Below are 19,501 nucleotides of genomic sequence, written 5' to 3'. Positions count from 1 at the left end.
TATGAAGCGAGAAATAAAGACTGCAGACCAATTTCTGCTTTGGTGTTTTACTTGCCACTCTCTGTCATGCACTACAAAGTTAATTTAAGTTGAATGAAGTTAAACTCAGTATAGATCCAACTGATTTATGAAGACTTTAGACATAATATGAAAATAAAACCAGTTTGAAACGGCTTTAATTCGAGCTAAACTGCTGTCTACTTGAAATGACAGACTGGGTGAAGCGCACATCCATCAGAAATGCAGGCTAGCGGTAACTCTGGAAGAGCTGCAAAAATTCACAACTCAGGTGGATCAACCAGGCCCACTCTTGACTCTGCAATTCGCAAATGGATCCTAAGAAACAAGTAAAAAAAAACAGAGCTGAAGGAAATACATGCGAAGTTCCTTTTGAAGTTTGTGTCAAACAATACAGGGAACATAGCAGACATGGAAAAATGGTCTATGAGGTGGAAAGTCGAGTGTGTGTCGGTCTTCCACAGAAACTTTTCTTAAACTACATTGATGTTTGTGGTTGTAACATGACACATGGAAATGTTAAGATGTATTGAGTACCTTTTCAAGGAATTGTCAATTGACAGTGTTCTAAAAATCAGCCACATTTAGGAAATAGTTCAAAGTACAAAAACATTAGCAGCAACCAAGTTTGTCTTATTCCAGTTGTGAAATTTTAACAGACTCCTGAGAAAAAAGTTTTTAAGCCTCAAGTATTTGAGATGAAGACAGTGATTTCAGTTCAGCAGTCACAGATTTACCTTTGTAATCTAAGATGAACCCAGATTATGTAACTCGACCGTTAGACGGAGTCAAACGACACCGTTGTAGCCACCACGTATGTGTCCTCACATGGCCACCAGAGACAATCAGTGATCTCTCATGTCCCAAACTGTGTCTTCAGGTAAACGTTAGCTCAAAGTAGAAACTGATGAAAGATGGAAGGATAAAACTGCAATGCTGTGCTCCTCCGTGAACTGAAAGTCTAAGCGATGAAATGGTGAAATAACGACGAAGATCTGGAGAAATGGTGCCTGCCAAGAAAACGAAACGTCAGTCTCCTTGGTTGCCTTATCTTGTTTCTGACTGATGCAGAAAGGTCAATCAGGGACAATAAGGTGGCATATAGAGAGTTGAGATCAAAAAAGTTGATGCGAGTTCATCTAATTTCCTCAGTTTAGCTTTTAGCCTCATGTACAAACTACCTTAGATTTTAAAATATTACAACGATAATCCTTTTTGACAATTGTATTTAAAAAAAGAATGAAACATGAAGAAGTGGTAAAAATATTAAAAAACAATGTTAATAAAATAAATTCATCAGCTTCTTTTACCAGTTTATATATATCATTAAAAACTGTAACTCTCCAGTTTAAAAGCCTTTCTGTACATTTTTGCTACCCATCTAATAAAGTAATAATCCTGCTAAGAGCTAGGCATGGGGCTGATGTAAGATTTTTTATGTATCATAACCTTGAGTGAAAATAGAAAACTACGAAGTACTGAAATTGTATAACAAGATCGGTTTGTTTTTATTGAAAATGTAAACATCGCAATTATTCCTATTACTGCTAACTTAATCTGTCATACTGAATATTAATTATGTTTTGTTTAACTTTTGTTTACTGGGGTTTTGATTTTGATGCAAAAAAAGGCAAAAATATCGAACCATTTTCTGGGTTGTTTGGTGCCCAAGCTATTGCTCTCAGTAGCTTGAAGTCTGGATACATTATGAATAAGTGATTATTGTCACATTGTCAATTATTGACCACTTTTGACAACATTCTTGGCTTCTTTGTGGTCAGGAGCTACAACTTGACATTGAAATACTATGATATGCAGTGTTCAATTATTTATCACTGAGCTGAACAGGATTTAACCTCTGAGGGTCATGGCCTAAAGGACAATGCTGTCCTTAGAGCTATAGGTTATGCAGCAGGAATTTCCATATGTGCTTACAGTTGGCTAGTATAATAAAGCTTCAGGAAGACTGACTTCTGCTTCTGGTCTCCTTGTTGAGGGAGACAACAAAGTAAAAAAAAATGTCTCTCAAACTTCCCTTAAGAGCAGAGTGTTAATTAGATCACCAGGGATTTCTGATGTGAAGCTTAACACCAAATCTCATGTTTCCTCTTTGTTGTGTTATACCCAAGACAGGTGAGGTCACTTCGACACAGGCTTCCGACACCACGCTGAATAATTCAGCAAAGGTCAGGAAGCTGCGTAGGGGTGTGCCTTTGTGTGTTTATGCTTCTGTGTGTGTTGGGATTTCATTAAGCATTCACAGCGTAGTTTCCTCTGTGGTCTGGGAAGAGCCCTGTGACTCACTTTAGATCACATTGCAGATATCTGATTAAAGCTGCGCTTCACTACAACTAAAACACGGATGTGTTTTAGTTGTAGTATTTGGGTTTGACATAGCATCTGTCCCTATATTTCTAACTACAGAAATGTTTGGATCATTCATGCATGCACTGACCGTTCCAAAAAATACTTTTATTTTACAATTTTGCCATACATTCTCAATTGGACTCAAGCTTGGATTTTGATAACACTTGAGTTGGCTGCATGTTAGAAGTTCCCCTACTGGAAAGTGATCCTCTATTTCAGTAAGAAGGATTTCTTCCAGGGTTGTCATGAAATCAGCTCAATCCATCTTCCTATCAGTCTGACTGACATCATTGCCCTATTAAGGAAAAGCATGATGCTGCCACCATATAGAAATGTTTGGGTCTTGGTTATGAGCTGTCTGCTTTCAGTAGCTGAGATGCTAACAGTGCGATTACGTCGTTAACCCAGTAGTGTTAACAGTGGTTTGAGCTGATTTGTTTTCCATGGTTCAGTGTGTTGATCAGCTCCAGTGACATTAGTTCTTCACTTATCAGTGACGTAATGCAGCGATAAGGAGTCCAGACAAACAGATCAGATTTATGAATGATGACTGGAGTTAGGATTATGTGCTTCAGCTTCCTTTGAAATTTGCTGATTCAATGAAGATTTATTTAAATGCTGCAGCAATCTTTACTTTGTATATAAATTCCTTCAAATTTGAGAAAATGTTTGTTTTTGATTATAAGCAGTGGACTATATGATGTTTAAAACATGTATATCTCTGCCATCGCTTCAGCACTCATAAGTGTATTATGATCAACCTTGATTTTCTCATTGAAAGAAATTGATTAAGATAGATGGCTCATTGTTCCCCTGTTTCTGCGTAATTTAATTTGTCTTACATCTTATCCAAATCTTATCCAGCCTTCCTCTTGCAGTACTTCCATGTCGCAGCGGAAGGTAAATAATTTATGTTCGGCCTTCTTGCTGGTGGATATGAATCACTCAAGAAGAGCAGAATACATGTGCTCATTTCAGAGTGACTCTTCACTGCAAAGACACATTCAGCATGGTGATGTTGAAGCTGCTCTACTTCACAGCATCTCTCTGTAGAAAAACGCTCCGCCTCGTCATTCTGGCCTCGTAGCTTCGCCATGATGGCTTTGCCATGAAGATCTCACAGAAGTCCGGGGGGGGGGAGACACCTCGATAGTTATTTATCATTGATGTTTGGTTGTGTGGTTTTCAATTTTCAGATGAAGCTCAAATTTAAATACCAATGTGATGGCAAATTGTAAACATAGCAAATCAAATCTTTTGCTGTCACAAAAAAAAGACTCCAGGGTGACCAGTAAATATAATTACCATTTAAACTACTGCAGGTTGTTTGTTGTTCCAGCCTGGACCAGATGTGTACAGCCTGTTGAGTTAAATTCTTAATTTGTGCTCCTTCGCCATGTCATGCCGGCAGTAGTTTTCATTTGCACTGAAACATGCACTAATATTACAGGCTTTTATTTCCAAACTCAATTTTCTTACTGGTTTGTCAAAAGCCTTTAGCTCGTCTTTGCACCAGCGTCCAGACATAAGGCAGTCCTTTTTCAAATTTAAATGTAGTAATGGTAATAAGAAAGCTTAATTAAAAAGTTTATAAATTATTTAATTGATCCTTAATGAAAACAGTTTGTGTATTTTCTATTCCTGCTAGGCTCGTAACAAGCTCTCCAATGCTGGCAGCTGAATCCTCAACTGTATGAACGTCAACACTGGAGTCCCACAAGGGCATGCACTTGGTCTGCTGCTGCATACCTTGTAAACTTTTGACTAACTCCTCATCAGATTTGCTGATGACACGCCTGTGAAGTTTCATATCTTAAAAAAAATTATGAGACTCTGAATCTGAAAAAAATGAAGGACGTATCATCATTAATTCAGAACATCTTATCGCCAAATGAACGTTGGCAAAACTCAGGAGCTGGTGGTGGACTTTAGCAGAGAGCGACAGTTTTTCTACACGCACCTCGACGTCAGCGGGGCCGTGGTAGAGAGGATGACTACCTTCAAATACCTGGCTGTTGTTATCTCTGGGGACCTTACATTTATTGAAATCATCAAAACCGAAACAAAAAAGCACCTTCACCGTCTGAGGCAGCAGCAGAGGAAGTTTTTTTACACAAAGTCTTTTTGATTCTAGGGCCATGGAGAGCATGGTAACCTAAGCCATCACATCCTAGATTAGGAACAGCTACAAACAGAACCTTATGGCCGATTGATCTGTGCTGCAGATCACCTCTCCCGTCTCATCCTCTCACCATCAAAGAGATCATGTCTTTGAATAAAAGAGCAAGAAATGTTCTGGGGGATGGTTGCTGCTCCTCACTGTTATATTTTAGATCACATTTTACTTTTCTTCATCTATGATCCGTGAAACATTTCCACAGCTTGCTCTGCACACTGGCAGTTTCTGACACTGTTAGTTTTCTGTAATTCAATGTTTGATAGAGCAACTCCGTGTAATATTCTGATATGTTTGTATGGATATTAGCAAGAGTTAATGAGCAAAAACCACTTATAGAATATAAAACTTTGTTGCGTTCGGCTCAGTGTTCTTCATGTCCTGTCCCCTCACTCCTACTCACACTCTGTCTCTGGAGACACATGGTGCCAAAGTCTGACTAAATCTTTGTATCTGTCAGTGCTTAAACCCTGTGTGTGAATATGTGAGTGTGTTTGTATACTTTAATCCTGTTTTTAGCTCTGGAGTTCCTTCAAGAAGTATAAACACAGCGGTGTTTTTGTGTTCACACAGCGAGTTTATTGTCTGCATGATTAATCAGCGGATTAGTGTCTCATCAGGATGACCTGTTTGTACCTCAAATTAAGACGGCTACATTGGACATGTACTTACTTTAAGAGGTTAGAGATTGAAATAATTTGACATTTGGTAGCTGTTGTGGATGCAGCGTGCTGATTTAATTTTAAGCAAAGGAGCAAGTAGGTAGATGAGTCAGATCTGGATGAGGCTTGTTTCTCACACAGCCTTACTGAGCAACAAACCAATGGTTTATCCTGACTGAGGGCATATTTTTAAAAGCACTGATGGTCCATAATGATATTCATAATATTTGCAGCTTTCCTCAGAGGTTTTAGAAGTCTGCACCAAGTGGATGATTATGATCTCAACCTAGTGGAACAGAATTTCCATGAACTAATCTGTCTTCTATGTTTTTTACTTCCCTTTGTTGGTTCTTCTCTTAGATAAGTCGCTGCTTGAAACCCGGAGGCTGCTTCGTCTCCATTACGTTCGCGCAGCCCTTCTTCAGGAAACGTCTCTACGCACGGACCGTGTACAACTGGTCAGTCAGACATGACAGTTACGGTGAGGGTTTTGAGTATTTTGTGTACGTAATGACCAAAGGAGAGCAGCTCAGCCCAGAAGATGCGGCTCTGGAACAGAGGCTTCTGGAGGAACCCAAATCCCAACCCGCCAGCTGTCCCACCCCTCAGGATGAAGAGAGTAATGACTTCCTGTGCAATATTAACTTATGATGTTGCTGAAATGTGGACATTAATTTCAGGAATATTTTATGTCTTATCCTACAGAAGCAGAAGCAAAGTGACAGATTTATTACTTTTAGTGTTGAAAATAATTTTAAACACACTTTTATCTCAATTTTTAGTATTTTTAATATTTTAGCTTTTCTAAACTTTTATACATGCTGTTTGCTACTATAGAAATATGTCTGCAAATTCATGTGAATGTGATCAGGACTGCTTTTTGTCAAATTCTAACAGGTATTTTTAGGATTGTATTTTTTTTTAACACAACTCAACTGTATCGGTCTAGCCATAAACCAAATAGTTGCCTTAAGCATAGTTTTAGGTTAGGTTTAGTAAAAAGTGAACAAGCCAAAGCTGAATAAACAGGCAGCCTTTTGAGGATACATTTTTTCTTCCTGATGCAAACATTTCAGTGTTTTTCTATAATTTCTTTCAACTTAATGGAGCAAGTTAGTGTGTAACATGAGATACTGGCATTAGATAAAAAAAAATATTTTCAGGGAAACCATGGTTTATAAAATTAATAATTTAGCATTGACATATGGTTAATGCATCTCAAAAATTTACACATAATAGCCAATAGTTGTGCATAGATATACAAAAATTAATGCATGTTGTTCTAACTTAAAAGAAAAAGACCAGAAAAATATGCCATATGTGTAAATTCAAACCATTTACTATGATTCTCCAAAAGAATATTTTGACAGCACAACTATTGGCTATAAAATCCACTTATCTGGCTTCGGAAAAGGGACAAGAAGACCCCAAAAACCATAGCGGCCACAGCAAATATATAGAATAAATTACGTGGATTAGATCAGACCAAAATGTAACTTTGGACCAATGAAACTATGTGAAAATTATGTGAATACTTCCTCCCCACATTTATTCTCTACCTTGTGTTGGTCCATAACATAAAATAAAAACATTGAGGTTTGAGATCTTAATAGAATGAGATGTAGAAAAAGTTCAAAAAGCTCTTAAATAGTAAAAGTACTACAAAAAGTTACCATCCAGCAGTGGATGGTTATTTATGATCCGTTGTGAATCCCCTCCTGTATGTGTCAGAGGTTTCGGTCTTGCTCTTGGTTCTAATTCATATCGTAATCACTAACAAAATCCCTGCAGGTTTGCATTCAGCTCCAGTGTTTGCGTTGCAGTTTGAGTTTGCCACGTTCAAGAAATTTGCAAAACAAACCATCATGTCTCAATCCAACACCTGAGAGCCGCAGCATTCTGCCTGTTGAGAAGGTGTTAAAACTCCATCAGTATGTCTGTTAGCATCCTCCTCTCGTCTGCTGCTGGTGTCGGTTTTATGTTCAACACAAAAGCTTCAAGGTGCTTCATGCCATGTCTCACACAACCGTCAAACAGCATTTATGCACATTTGCTCCCACCCTGCATGTTATTTGTTCAAGACACTCGATACTGGGTGTCGGGTCATGTGCTCGCCTGCTGCTTAAAATAACGGCACACACAGCCATGCGTGCAGACAGGGAGGAGGACTTCTGACTGGAGGGGAGGGGATCACATTAATAAAGTAGAAATCATTTATTTTTAATACTCTACCAAGATCTAATTAACGCCTATTTTTAAGACTTACAGAGAGAAGATGTGATTTTTCTGAAGGCTGTTCTTTCCTTACACGGTTAGCTTGTTGGAGCAACATCATGGTGTGGTCAGCTTCAGCTCTGTTGTTTATCAGACTAATCTCACTGTATGGTCTGCTTTTTTTTAGCTGGCATCGCAAAATAAAATTATACATATTTAATGGACTTACAATATTAATGAGCTAAATGAAGTACAATGCTTTGTTCCAGACACAGATTTCTTTGATTTTTTTTTTCAGAAAATGCAACTTTAGATGAAGCTGCTAATTATGAGATTGTCATGTTTTCAGTAACATCCAAAGCTGTTAAAAACTAAATGCCTTGCCATCCAAAAAGGCCTTTTAAACTAACCCTGTGGCCTATTATTAATCATTATGTTGAAATTATTGTTTCAGCTTCAGGAGCTAGAAACTGCGTCATATGTATTACCAACTTAAAAATCGATACTGTGTAATCTATAGACTCAGTAGCTGTTTACAGTTCTGTTGTTGTATTAACGCATTATTCTCATTCTCTTTCCAAGTTGACTGCTAACATTATGTACAGAAACAATCTTATTTCAAGATGTTTCTGTGAAAAAGAAAAAAAAAGTCCTAACATTAACAGTGCATACATACTTATTGTTCTCCATTTGTATTTGCAAAAAGATGCTCACAGTGTTTTAAAATAAATGCATGTTTTACATGCAGCGTCCTAATATCGCTATAAAATTCTTAGTGGTTTTTCTACAGAAAAATGAAGCCAGTCTGGTCTAACGTCATTCATGGGAACGGGGAGGTTTTCCACATAGGCTTTGGTTGTTTTGAATCTAAAACTCAACTGGAGTGTTTTTTGCAGAAAAGCTCAACATCAGTTTAATCTAACTAAAGCACACAGTTCTAGTTAAAGTCCAAGTAGATATTAGATAATTACACGTTTAGTGATGGTAAAACAAAAAAATGTTTACCTAATTTTTTTTTAAATTATACTCAACCAGTCGGCTTTTAGATAGTATTTACAGGTTGATATGGAGACTTGGTGTTTGCTGCAGTTTTTGCAACATTAATCTTTGAAGTTCCCATTTTCCCTCTAACCCTAACCAGCAAAATTTTACATTTTTAATGGACTTACAATATTAATGAGCTAAATGAAGCAGCTCAAAGTTGTGGATTACTGAAACTCTGCTTCAAAGGGCAAAACATACAGTAGATGTAAAATAAATGCTTTAGACGACTTTATTTTAAGAGATATGTATTTTTCAGGCCTTTTAATAGAACAATCAGTAAACTATGTTACCTCTAGTTATTATACAAATGCTGTATGTATCAAACATAATGTAAAAGAAAGTTTGTTTCACAACTCGATGCCTTGAAATTGCCTCTGTCTCTTTAAGAAGCTACTTCAGCACGATGTCACAACAAGGCCTCTCCATTGTGTTGTTTACAACCGTTCTTAGGAACGTTGGACTGAGAAGTAGTTGGCATGATGAGCTCAGCAGAAACGCAGCTCCACCAGGTGTTTACTAATTGCTGCCGCCACTAGTCTGGAGGAGCTGCGTGGCGAAGGTGGTGGAGGGTTGCTATAAATGTGGCCGTAACACATTCTCTTATCTCATTACCTTTTCCTTTTACAACATGCAGACACACACACACACACATACAAAACTGTGTTTACACTATGTTATATGGCTACCAACTGGCTTCCATGGTGACAAAAGGGGTGTAACCGCCTGGCTACCTAAGCAGGTGGGTTCAGAAACAGTTTGGAGCACATCTGACCTGGATGGTTCTTATGTAAGTCTAAAATGGCCCCAGCTTTTATATCGACTAGAGAGGCTTCAGCAGCACTGCTGCACTGGGACGTACAAACATTTGATGGATTCATTACCCTGTGGATGGATGGAGGCTGGATATGTCTGCACACAAACGAGGAGAGGATTTCTACTCCCTCAGAGCGCCGACGCTTTCCTTCAGTTTCACTTTACCATACTTTTATGTTCTGTGCTTATATGAAGGTATTAAAAATGAGAAGTGGTTTACATTAGGTTTCCAGCTGCCTCGGAGGGACTGACTGATGTGCAGTGGCAGAGACCCTACTGAGAGATTTAACTCGCCAGGACTTAGGTTATGTAACCACAGAGCAAAGAACAAGCCTCACGCATGCATGAGAGGTTTGCCATTGTTTAAATAAAAATCCTGTCCTTCTGATATCTGTTCATTTTTCTCTCACCTGATCTCGAGTCATTAACTTTTTTCCTTTATGTGCTTTTATATTGGTGAGGAAACAGAAGCCTGATTTTACCTTTTTTTTCCCCTGTTTCTCCCAAAACTAATTGACCTCCTTTCTTTGTTGCCCACAGCAATAATCTATTGCATGCTTAGGGTTTCACTCTCTCTAACTTTTTCAATCAAGTCAAGTCATGTTTATTTGTGCAGCACATTTCAGCAACAAGGCAGTTCAAAGTGCTTTACACAGTAAAAACATAATACCATCACTCCGCTTCTCAAGCACCGCCACCGCCATCATGTCCTCTGGGAGCATCGTTTGGCCCTCGGTGATTTGTTTTATGGGTGTTATGTGGCAGATCATGCGACTCAAAAGGTCAGCTGTATGCTTTATAAATATGCCGAGAGCTCATTCTGCTCAATTTGTGTTTGAACCAAGTCACGACACAGCTCTTTTGCATCCCTCTGAACCGCCAGCTCCCTGCAGCAGCAATCATGAGCTGCTGTTCTTAAGAGAAGTCTTCCCAGGCATTTGTTGGCAATTTGTAGTTTTCAAAAAAAGAAATCTGACTCACTTTTCACCGCGAGATTGTTGAAGAGTTCAAAGAGAGGATGAAATCACATAGTTAATAGCAGGTTTTAAAATGCACTTTTCCCCACCTTAGACATTTTTGTTTTTCTTTTTTTTGTCACTTGTAAATGCTTCTGATCATCAATAAAAGAATGATATAGATCACTTGTCACACTCAAGACCCGGGGGCCAAATTCTGCCCGCCGTAGCTTTTTATGTGACCCTTTAGACTCCAAATTACATTAATACTTTCTTCCAGTTTTTCCACAAATCTGCAAAATTCACACAAAATCAACAAATCTCCACATTTTTTTCTGACTTTACTGCAAATTTTGTCACATTTGTTCAGAAACATTGAATTTAAATGACTGCAGCCTCAGTTGATGTCAAGTTTTAGTCCGTAATTGATATGGCAAGTAATAAAAAGTCACCTTTAACATCATACATTAGTGCAAATATTATTTAAAAAATTTTTTATATAATATTTACAAACAATTTAGAAATGTTTGTAAATCCTTACAAACATTTCTAAATTGGCGCCACAAGATCTGAAATTTTGACTGATAAAACAACAAAAAAACGCTAAAGTCAAAATCCTGGAGGAGCAGCTATTTATTGATATTTTAACAATTTAAGTTTTATCAATATATTCTGGCACAGTCGGCCCTTTAAGAACATTCAGGTTTTTGATATGGCCCAAAATAAAAATGAGTTTGACACTCCTGATATAGATGAAAACTTGAAATAGAAAATGCTGTTTTCAAGCGATAAACTCTGTTAAGGAAATCTAAACAACCTGCATCTATATAAAAAGGTAACGGCACCATTATTAAATCATGAATTATACTTTATTAGCTACATCATATGGAAAACTAAGCTCAATTTCTGCAACCTGATTACTGTCAGAATCATGTCAAAAAGATAGAACTTTTTTGACAACATGAACTAGACCAAAATAAATCTCAAAATAACACATCATGCCTTGATCTAAAGAAATTCAACAGCATATGAGAACATCATTGATTTCTATTTGTTTGGTAAGAACTTTAAAGTGCTTTCTCAGGTTTTTTCAATGAACCACATTGACTATCAACAAATGAAGAAAACAAGGAACAGTAAAGAACCTTCCCTGAAGTAGTTGGTGCACCAAAATTACTCTGAGAGAACATCGACGATTCATCCAGGACATCCTAGAACGATATCTAAAGCTCTGTAGCTCTTCCCTGAGTTAAGGTAAAGACAGATTGATTAGACCAAAGTGGATCTTTCTGGATGGTTGTGCTTTCTGTTACATCAGGGCATAAATGTAATTTAACGTAAAGGAACATCGTAACTGAAAACAAGCACAGCAATGGTTGTGTGATGCTCTGGGGCAACTTTACTGCTGCTTGGTCACAGGTTTAAACTGTTCTGTCTAGTACAGAGGTCACCAACCTTCACAATCCACAGAGACATTTTTGACTCTTGTTTTTGTTTATATATCTCTACAAAGATGTCTTTTATTTAATTTAAACTGGGAAATTGAAGAACCTCATTACATTTGTTTGTAGGTTTATCATTTCTGCCCAAACTTGTTAGGTGCAATGTAGTGTGGCTAAAGATTTGCTGGTAGCTCTGGCATTGCACACTCCAGCCCCACTGCTTCAGCAAAATTAGCTTACATGCATTACTGTTACAGAAGTATTGATGCGAGCTTTGATTCCCATCCTAATAACAAAATTTATATCTTTTCAAAAGCTCTTCAGTAGTTCTATTAGTCCTAGATGGGAAAAATCTTTGACAGTAATATTAAAATTTTGTTCACTTTTGTAGCTTTTCAGCAGTATCAATAGGGGAGAGCAAACTGTTATTACACCATATGCATTGTGGGAAAATACAAACGACAGTGTCTGTCCATGTCTCCTGAGGCTGCACAATGGCATAATTCTGTATATTGAATAGCGGACTTACGTAACAAGAGGAGGAATATTAATGGATGTCCACTCAGACGGATGGAAAGTGGTGTTTTACATACTTGAATGATGATACCAGAGGTTCGAACTACTACTACAGTGGCCTGTGTGTGCCGTGGTGCAGGATTCACCTTGCTTTGTACCCTGTGTGTCCTCCATCTTCATCAGACTCATCTCCATCCAGTCCGCCTGTAGTTACAGAGCGGGCTGTTTGTTTTGGAGGCAGGCACAGCATGTTTGTATTGACCCCAACATGAGCCGCACACCAAGACAATCTGCCAGACTCCCGTCATTCACAACAGTTTGAGAGAGTCTGTATGCTTTTATTTTCTTCAGCAAATGTCCAAGGAAGGAACACAGATTTTTTTGTCTTTTCAAAAAGTATTGTTGATCCTCAAACATTCATAGACAGAAGAGGTTTGCCAAATAATAGAAAGTCTCTAATGATGCAAGGTTAATCCATTCACCAAAATAATTGCATTTTATTTTCTTAAATTCTAATTATGAAATAGGACAGAGCTGTGTTTTGATCTCCAGAGTTTGCTAATGGGTGATTTTAAAATTTCCACAATCTCTTTCATCAAAGAAGAATGCCTACAATTTCATAAAGCCCTGAAGTATATTAATAATGGCATAAGACATCATCGGATTACTTCTGAAAATAAGGCAGAGAAATCATCTGTTTTCCCCTTTTTATCATGTTAAAGCCAAAAAACTTGAATTCATTTTATTGGGATTTTACACAATAGAGCATGACAAAACTGTAAAAGGAAAATTAAACGATACATGGTTTTCTTTCTTCTATATTAAAGCTTCGCTAAGTGTTTTAACTATTATATTTCAACCTTTTTTACCACTGTAAACAAAATCCAGCCTCTTTAAAGTCTCCTAATTAGTTAATAGAGTCACACTTTGTAGAATTTTACCTCTGTATAAATGTATTGTGTCCTAAGAAAGCCTCAAAAGTTTCTTAGAGAACATCAGTGAACAAACAGCTGCTGCCCCCGCGACCCAACCCCGGATAAATGGAAGACAATGGATGGATGAAGTTTTAATTTTTGTATTTGTTTTTATGTGAAGCCATCTTTTCTTTGCATTTCACCGTTGTGCCCTAGTTTGTGTTGGTCTATTACATAAAATCCCAACGAAGTACAACAAAGTTTGTGGCTTTTAACAGACAAAATATGAGAAAGTTCAAGACACTGAATATGTTGTTTGCCAAAGTGAATGAAACAATGTGTTTATTCCTTCTTTGAGACCTTTTGTGTAGCAAGAACCGAAACTAACTTGTTGGAAAAATATTACATTTCTGACCCAGAAGCTACAGCACCGTGCCTCAGACCATGACACTACCACCACCCGGTTTCAAATGGGGTTTTTTTTTCCTGACCTAATGATTTTTATTGTTTTACAACATTTCCTTAGTAAATCTGTGTACTCCTAAGTAAAATTAAAAGACATCAGTGTTCCTTTTGAAGAGCTTTTCTCTTTGCAGCCGTTCAACCCCACAGATCTTCAATGTTCTCATGACAGCAAACGTCAAAAGAGACATTTGGTGTTACAAATATCCCACATTTGCACACATTCTATCTCAGTGAGGATATCACAAAAGACTTTAGCTATGCATGCTGTTAGTATGCTGGTTAGTTTTGTCTTTAAAGAAAACATCTATACTGTTTAAAAGCATAGTATAATTTCACATTTAAATCTTATATTAATATTAATAATGGCATAAGACAGACTGTTGGATGAATAAATGTTGAGCCCTGGTATCCTTTTGGAAAAACAGTGTGTGGAGCTATTGGCTCTTTAAGACTGAACTACTCTGTCCGAGAAATGTTTGTGAACCACTATGAATTGCAGTAAAAGTCATTGTAAACAAACGCTCACATGACAGGAAGAGCAGCTTGAGGCTGAGTTAGGACAATCCAATATCTGTCCAAATATGTCTGTCCTGTTCCGGTCTGCGGCGGCTGCCCATTGCTGCTAAAGTGTAATTGTTCACGGCACCAAGCAGACACACGCACACAAGCAGTTCATCCACAGCATCCACAACAACATGATCAATAGCACTATTTGTCCATTCAGCGCAGTGCTGGTGTTATCGGAGAAGTCGATAATCGCGGTGATGGGAATGTGGAAGGGTTGCACTGGTGATGCTTTGTTTATGTCCTTCAAAGTGGAGCTGGGAACAGCATACAGATATCGGTGCATGTGTTGTTGTCAGTACATGCAGCTGTTTATAGATGTGCCCTGGTACTGTAGACGCTGTTTTAAACCAATAAAGGGTAATCTAGCCAGCCTGTTTCCAGGAACATTCTGCTGCGTTTGCAGGGAAACTCGTTTCTTCTGAGTGATTATCAGTCATGTTTGTGTGCTGCAGGTGGGGGAGAGGTGCTACCAGCTGACCTAATTTCCTGCTTGATTCTGCTATCAAACACTGTAGAATAGTTTTGTTATTGTTTTTTTTATTCCCATCAGATATCTCTGGCGATATTACCTCAGTTTGTCACATTACGCCTAGAAATGTAAATGTTTTATTTGGATTTGATGTGACAAAATAGCATAAGTTGGTGCAAAATTGTAAAGTAGAAGGAAAAGATTGCATGTTTTTAAGTAAAAAAGTCATTTGAAAAGTGTGTATGTCACACTCTTCAGGTGTGTATGCATATGCCTTTCATATCCAGACATTTGTTAGTTATTTGCAGTCACTCAAGCTCAGTGAGATTGGCTGGAAATCATTTGTGCACATCAATTTTCAAGTCTTGTCACAGATTTTGTAATTTAGGTCTAGACTTTGACTTAGTCACTGATCTAAACCATTCTATTGAATTGAACCTCCCATTCAACTTCAAGTCCTGTTCAACCTTCTTCCAGTATTGCCTTGTATTTAGATCTGCCCAGATTCTCTGACCCTGCTGAAGAAAAGCATCCCCACACCAAGAGGCATAAAAATATTTCAGTTATGGGGATGGGAGTTTCAGAATGGTGCACTGTGCCACTTTTCAACTAGTCAGTTGCATATAAACCCAGAGGTCTTACTTTTAGTCTCATCTGCCCAGAGCACCTTCTTCCATGTGCTTCCTGGGTTCTCTGCATAGCTTGAGGCAAACCATGCAAATTGGACGTCTTTTTGTTTTGTTAGACAATTACTGTCTGCTACAGCAAAAAGTGCTCTGTCAATAAATTCTCACACCAGAGCTGTGGATCTTTGCATCTACTCCAAAGTTACCAGGGTTATCTTTTGTGTTTCTCTGATTAATGATCTCCTTTCCCAACTCAATTTAGGAGAGGAATTGAATCTTGGCAGGTCTGTAGTCTCTTTTCAATTTTGGATTGTGAATAGAAAAGCTCTCTACTAGGGTGGCAGAGTTATGAGGGCTGAATGCAAAGTCTGTGTAAAATTCACAAACCTTTTCTGATGGAAAGGTAGTGAATCTCACAGAATTTCTCAAGTTACCAGAGACGGGTTTGTACAGGCTCAAATATTATCCAGAAACTAAAACTCGTTGGTGAACGATTCCACTCCCTCCCCGTCAGATATGTTTGACATACTTGATCCAAATAAATGAAAGAGAAACTTGTCAACACATTCCCTGTGTTTGGTCTTCCATTTAATTTGTACCAAATGTATCCCTGTAACAAATGACAGAATGTTTAAAACATTAATTTAGGGATCCTGGGTATGGGAGACAGTTGTGTGAAGTGAGCACTCACACGCCTGTGGGTGATTTTGTGGCTAGTTGTGGCTCCCCAGGGATTTGTGATTTAATGGATTCACTTGTGTAGGCCAGCGCAGAGCCGTTTAGCAGCTCAACACTTGGATCACGGATTCATTCCATCTCTTTAATTAAGGCTCAGTATTTGCTGTCATTAGTACCACAGCTAATCATTCCAGAACTAATGCAGAGGCCCCAAACCTGCAGTGATGTTAGCTCTGTCTGCTTGTAGGACGTTAGCTCCGCCTGCCATGGTTAATGTGGTTAAGATGATGTGACCTTTCAGTTTCACTCACAGAACAAGTCCAGCTCTCCAAAGTGCTGGCTCATTGTTCATCACAGAATGTCTCGGAACAAAAGCCACATCGAGGAATCGCATTAACATTTTCTGTCACCATTTATTAATTCACCAAATACAGTGAAAATGGCATCATAATATACAATGACTCATTCTTAGAATGTCATGACATTTTTGTTGCTTTTTTGCTTCATAAAACAATGTTGTTGTTTTTTTTTTTTTAAATATTTGAAAATATTAAGGTTTCATGCACAACCAACCATTTGTTGAAAAGTATGGTACAAAATAAAATAAATAAGTCAAACCAAACAAACAAAAATAACTTGTCATGTTCAAAATCGATCAAATAACAATGCGTTATTTGAGGATAATCGTAAACAGTGCAATATACTCTAAAACTGCCATATTTTTCTAACAAATTCATCAACGAAGCTGAACTCACAGTATACGATTTCTTAATAATAGTTTAACATTGATGTGTGCAAAAAACCCAGACACATTCAGTAAGTCTTTAAAAAAATGCCTGACCTTTGATATAGAACGAGACCGGTCCACTAAACTCTGAGATTAGCCAGTGTGAGGCCCAGTCCCATTAATCAAACCCTCTCTGAAGTACAAATATTGTTGTTGATGAACCGTAAGACGAGAGACTAGCATATAATTCAAATAACAAATATTTAGATATAAAAATACAAATATGACTTTTCTGTTGTTGTTGTTAAAAAGAAGCGTGCCAGGGTTACGAGTGGCGGTACCTGCGTTGGCACCAGAATGGGACAGTTCATGCAAAATAGATGGAGGGTGGTGGGAGGGAGAAATTTCTAACTCTACAGAGAATTGCAAATATAAATTTTCAAAACTGTATAACTCCCCATCAGTTACATAACCAATATTTAAACCATTTCCTGGAATTTCCACATTCGCGGAGGCCTCTGTGGATATCTGACGAGTTGCAAAACAAACAAAGAAGAAGATGAGAAATGGAAGAAAAACAAAATTGAGATATGTGCAGGTTTAAATCAGCTACATGGAGGTGCCATCCTGCACCATTCACCACCAAAGGGGGTAATGCAAGATGAACAGTGTGGTCTGTTTCTCTGCTGTTTATACGCTGAAACAAACAGGGAAAGAAGGGGGGCATGGGGGAGAAGGTCTACTACAGAAGATATCAACATTGCACCATCCTCGGATAATATGTCTTTATACATATAATGAGTCTCCTTTAATAAAGTTTGGTTTATCTGTTCTGTTTTTCTTCTTCTTGTAAAAGCATTAGCAGCAACAGGGGATGCATTGGATCAGTGCTGAAAGGACAGCTCCCTTAAAATGCGCCGTGGCTGACTGGATCAACAAAGCAAAGCCAAGAGGGCTGAGGAAAGTAGGGGGCGGGGGTGGGGGTGGGGGCGTTTTAAGAGCTTATAGCTTCACCTACTGTACAACTTATTGAAATAGGGCTGGGATTTAGCTTCGCCCTCTATAGTTGCAGTTTTTTGTTGTTTACAGCGCTTTTATATATTTATATATATATATATTTCTAGGAAAAAAGAAATAGAAAGAGATGATCGTGAAGGAAAACGACAAGTTCATCCATTATTTTAAGTCAGCAGAGGTTGAGATGCGCAGCAGCCATCTCAACATCCTGCTGCGCATCGGTAGTTAAAATCGGGATTCTTTTTGGAGAATTGCCAGCAATCCCACAATAAATCTTGGTCTTTATTTTTTCCCCTCCTCTTTAGAGTCCACCAGTCTTTCTTCACCTCTTCCTTTTTCTTTCCCCCCTCTCAAGGCTTTGTCCATTCCCCTTCTTTTTTCTCCTTCTTTCATCGTCCCCATCCTCGTTCAGAGCTGCCCGTGTTTTCTTCTTCTTCTTCTTACTCTCTCTCTCTCCTGCAATCCTCGAACATGCACAGCCGACAAGTGCTTCAAATCGGGTGATCGGAAATTAAAAAAGTCTGCAAGGCCATCGGAGACGTTTTAAACGCCAGGTGAGGACTTGTCCGTCATCCCCTTCAGGACCTCGTCTATTCGGTCGTCCTCGATGACCACTGTGGACAAAAGGGGAGGAAAAAATGGATGAAGATGTTAAGATCAAAGCAGCTCACATTCAATATAAAACTATGATAAAGACACAGTACGTCGTTTCGCTTTATCTATTAGTGGCGCACGAAATGCCCAAATTAAATTCTGACACGTAAAGGCGCATCTTTAATGGCAAAGAGCCAGTCTTTTATCCTTACTGTTTAATAAAGAGTGCCTACAGGGTGTGTCCCTGCCAGCACGGAGATTATCTCCTGTCTATGAATGTAAACAGAATGTCACCTGAAAGTATTTGCGCACTGATTAAGGTGGCTGGAATATTCCAGACGCCGCAACACCTTTGTCATATTTTTTTCTCTCCCTCTCTTTTGCATCTTTCCAAAACTTGTCATTTAAAAAGCATCCTTTACCGTGCTTGGCTCTGCCGATCTGTCCCAGCTTTGGGGGTCTTTTCGCCTGCGACGCAGCGAAGAAGGCGCTTGTGTCCTGCAGTCCGCAACTAAAGGACATCTGGCTGACCTCGCTGTCCGCTCCGTAGCCGCTCATTTTGCCCTCGTTGTATGGCAGCACCTCGGACATTGTGGCACGTATAGAAGAGCTAACCCGCTTAGAAAAGAGGGGGGGTGAAAAAAGAAGCAACACAAAGCAGACTTCCTTCCTCGGGGAGATTTAGATCCCTCTTCGCGCAAGTTGCAGCCGCTTGTCTCCTGCAGGAGGGTTTTTCTCTGAGAGTGGAACCCGGTGCGTTGCGGTCTCTGTATGCGGTGCAGCTGCAGCCAGAGAAGGTGTTTGTGCGTTAAGGGGAGAGAGAGAAAAAGAGAGAGAGAGAAATAGGAGGGAGAGAGAGGGAGTCAGCGAGGGAGCTGCGTTCAGTTGTGCTGCTGGCTGATGTCTGGCGAGGGATGTGGGAGATCCCGGGATCATAAAGGAAACCCAGGCAGAGCGGTGAAGTCATCCATCCGGGGTTGAAGCGCGAGAGTGTGTGCGTGCCTGTATGGAGTCTGTGTGTGTGGGGGTGTGTGTGTGTGTGGTGGGGGTGGGGGCTGGGGGGAGGGGGCGCGCTGCTCAGAGATACTAAGGAGCAAGAGTGACGCCAACAGGCCACAGATGAAATAGCTGAGGTTCAAATGAGGCCTGACAACTTTTTTGTGTCTTCTTCTGGATTAACTTTGTCCAGCATCATCAGTGTTTCACATTATGCATCATTATGCATCATCCTTCCTT

The 19,501-nt window shown here is 38.9% G+C and overlaps 2 protein-coding genes across 2 annotated transcripts in view; one reads left to right on the top strand and one right to left on the bottom strand.

The window, feature by feature from the left end:
* Window positions 1-8,839, top strand: part of ece2a (endothelin converting enzyme 2a) — a 74,557-nt gene extending 65,718 nt beyond the window's left edge. Inside the window, exon 4 of the mRNA XM_032566586.1 lies at window positions 5,584-8,839. Within this exon, the coding sequence (XP_032422477.1) occupies window positions 5,584-5,874 (291 nt within the window). The 3' untranslated portion in view covers window positions 5,875-8,839. The remainder of the gene's footprint in view (window positions 1-5,583) is intronic.
* Window positions 8,840-16,320: 7,481 nt separating this feature from the next.
* camk2n2a (calcium/calmodulin-dependent protein kinase II inhibitor 2a) lies at window positions 16,321-19,242 on the bottom strand. Its single transcript, XM_032566155.1, has 2 exons — window positions 18,688-19,242; window positions 16,321-18,285 (listed from the first exon to the last, which is right to left on the bottom strand). The coding sequence occupies exons 1-2, from the start codon at window positions 18,854-18,856 to the stop codon at window positions 18,215-18,217; spliced, it is 240 nt and encodes a 79-aa protein (XP_032422046.1). The 5' UTR covers window positions 18,857-19,242; the 3' UTR covers window positions 16,321-18,214.
* Window positions 19,243-19,501: the final 259 nt, after the last annotated feature.

Source organism: Xiphophorus hellerii, chromosome 6, assembly GCF_003331165.1.
Source record: "Xiphophorus hellerii strain 12219 chromosome 6, Xiphophorus_hellerii-4.1, whole genome shotgun sequence".
Taxonomy (NCBI): Eukaryota; Metazoa; Chordata; class Actinopteri; order Cyprinodontiformes; family Poeciliidae; genus Xiphophorus; species Xiphophorus hellerii.
This window is presented reverse-complemented; position numbering and strand designations above follow the sequence as displayed.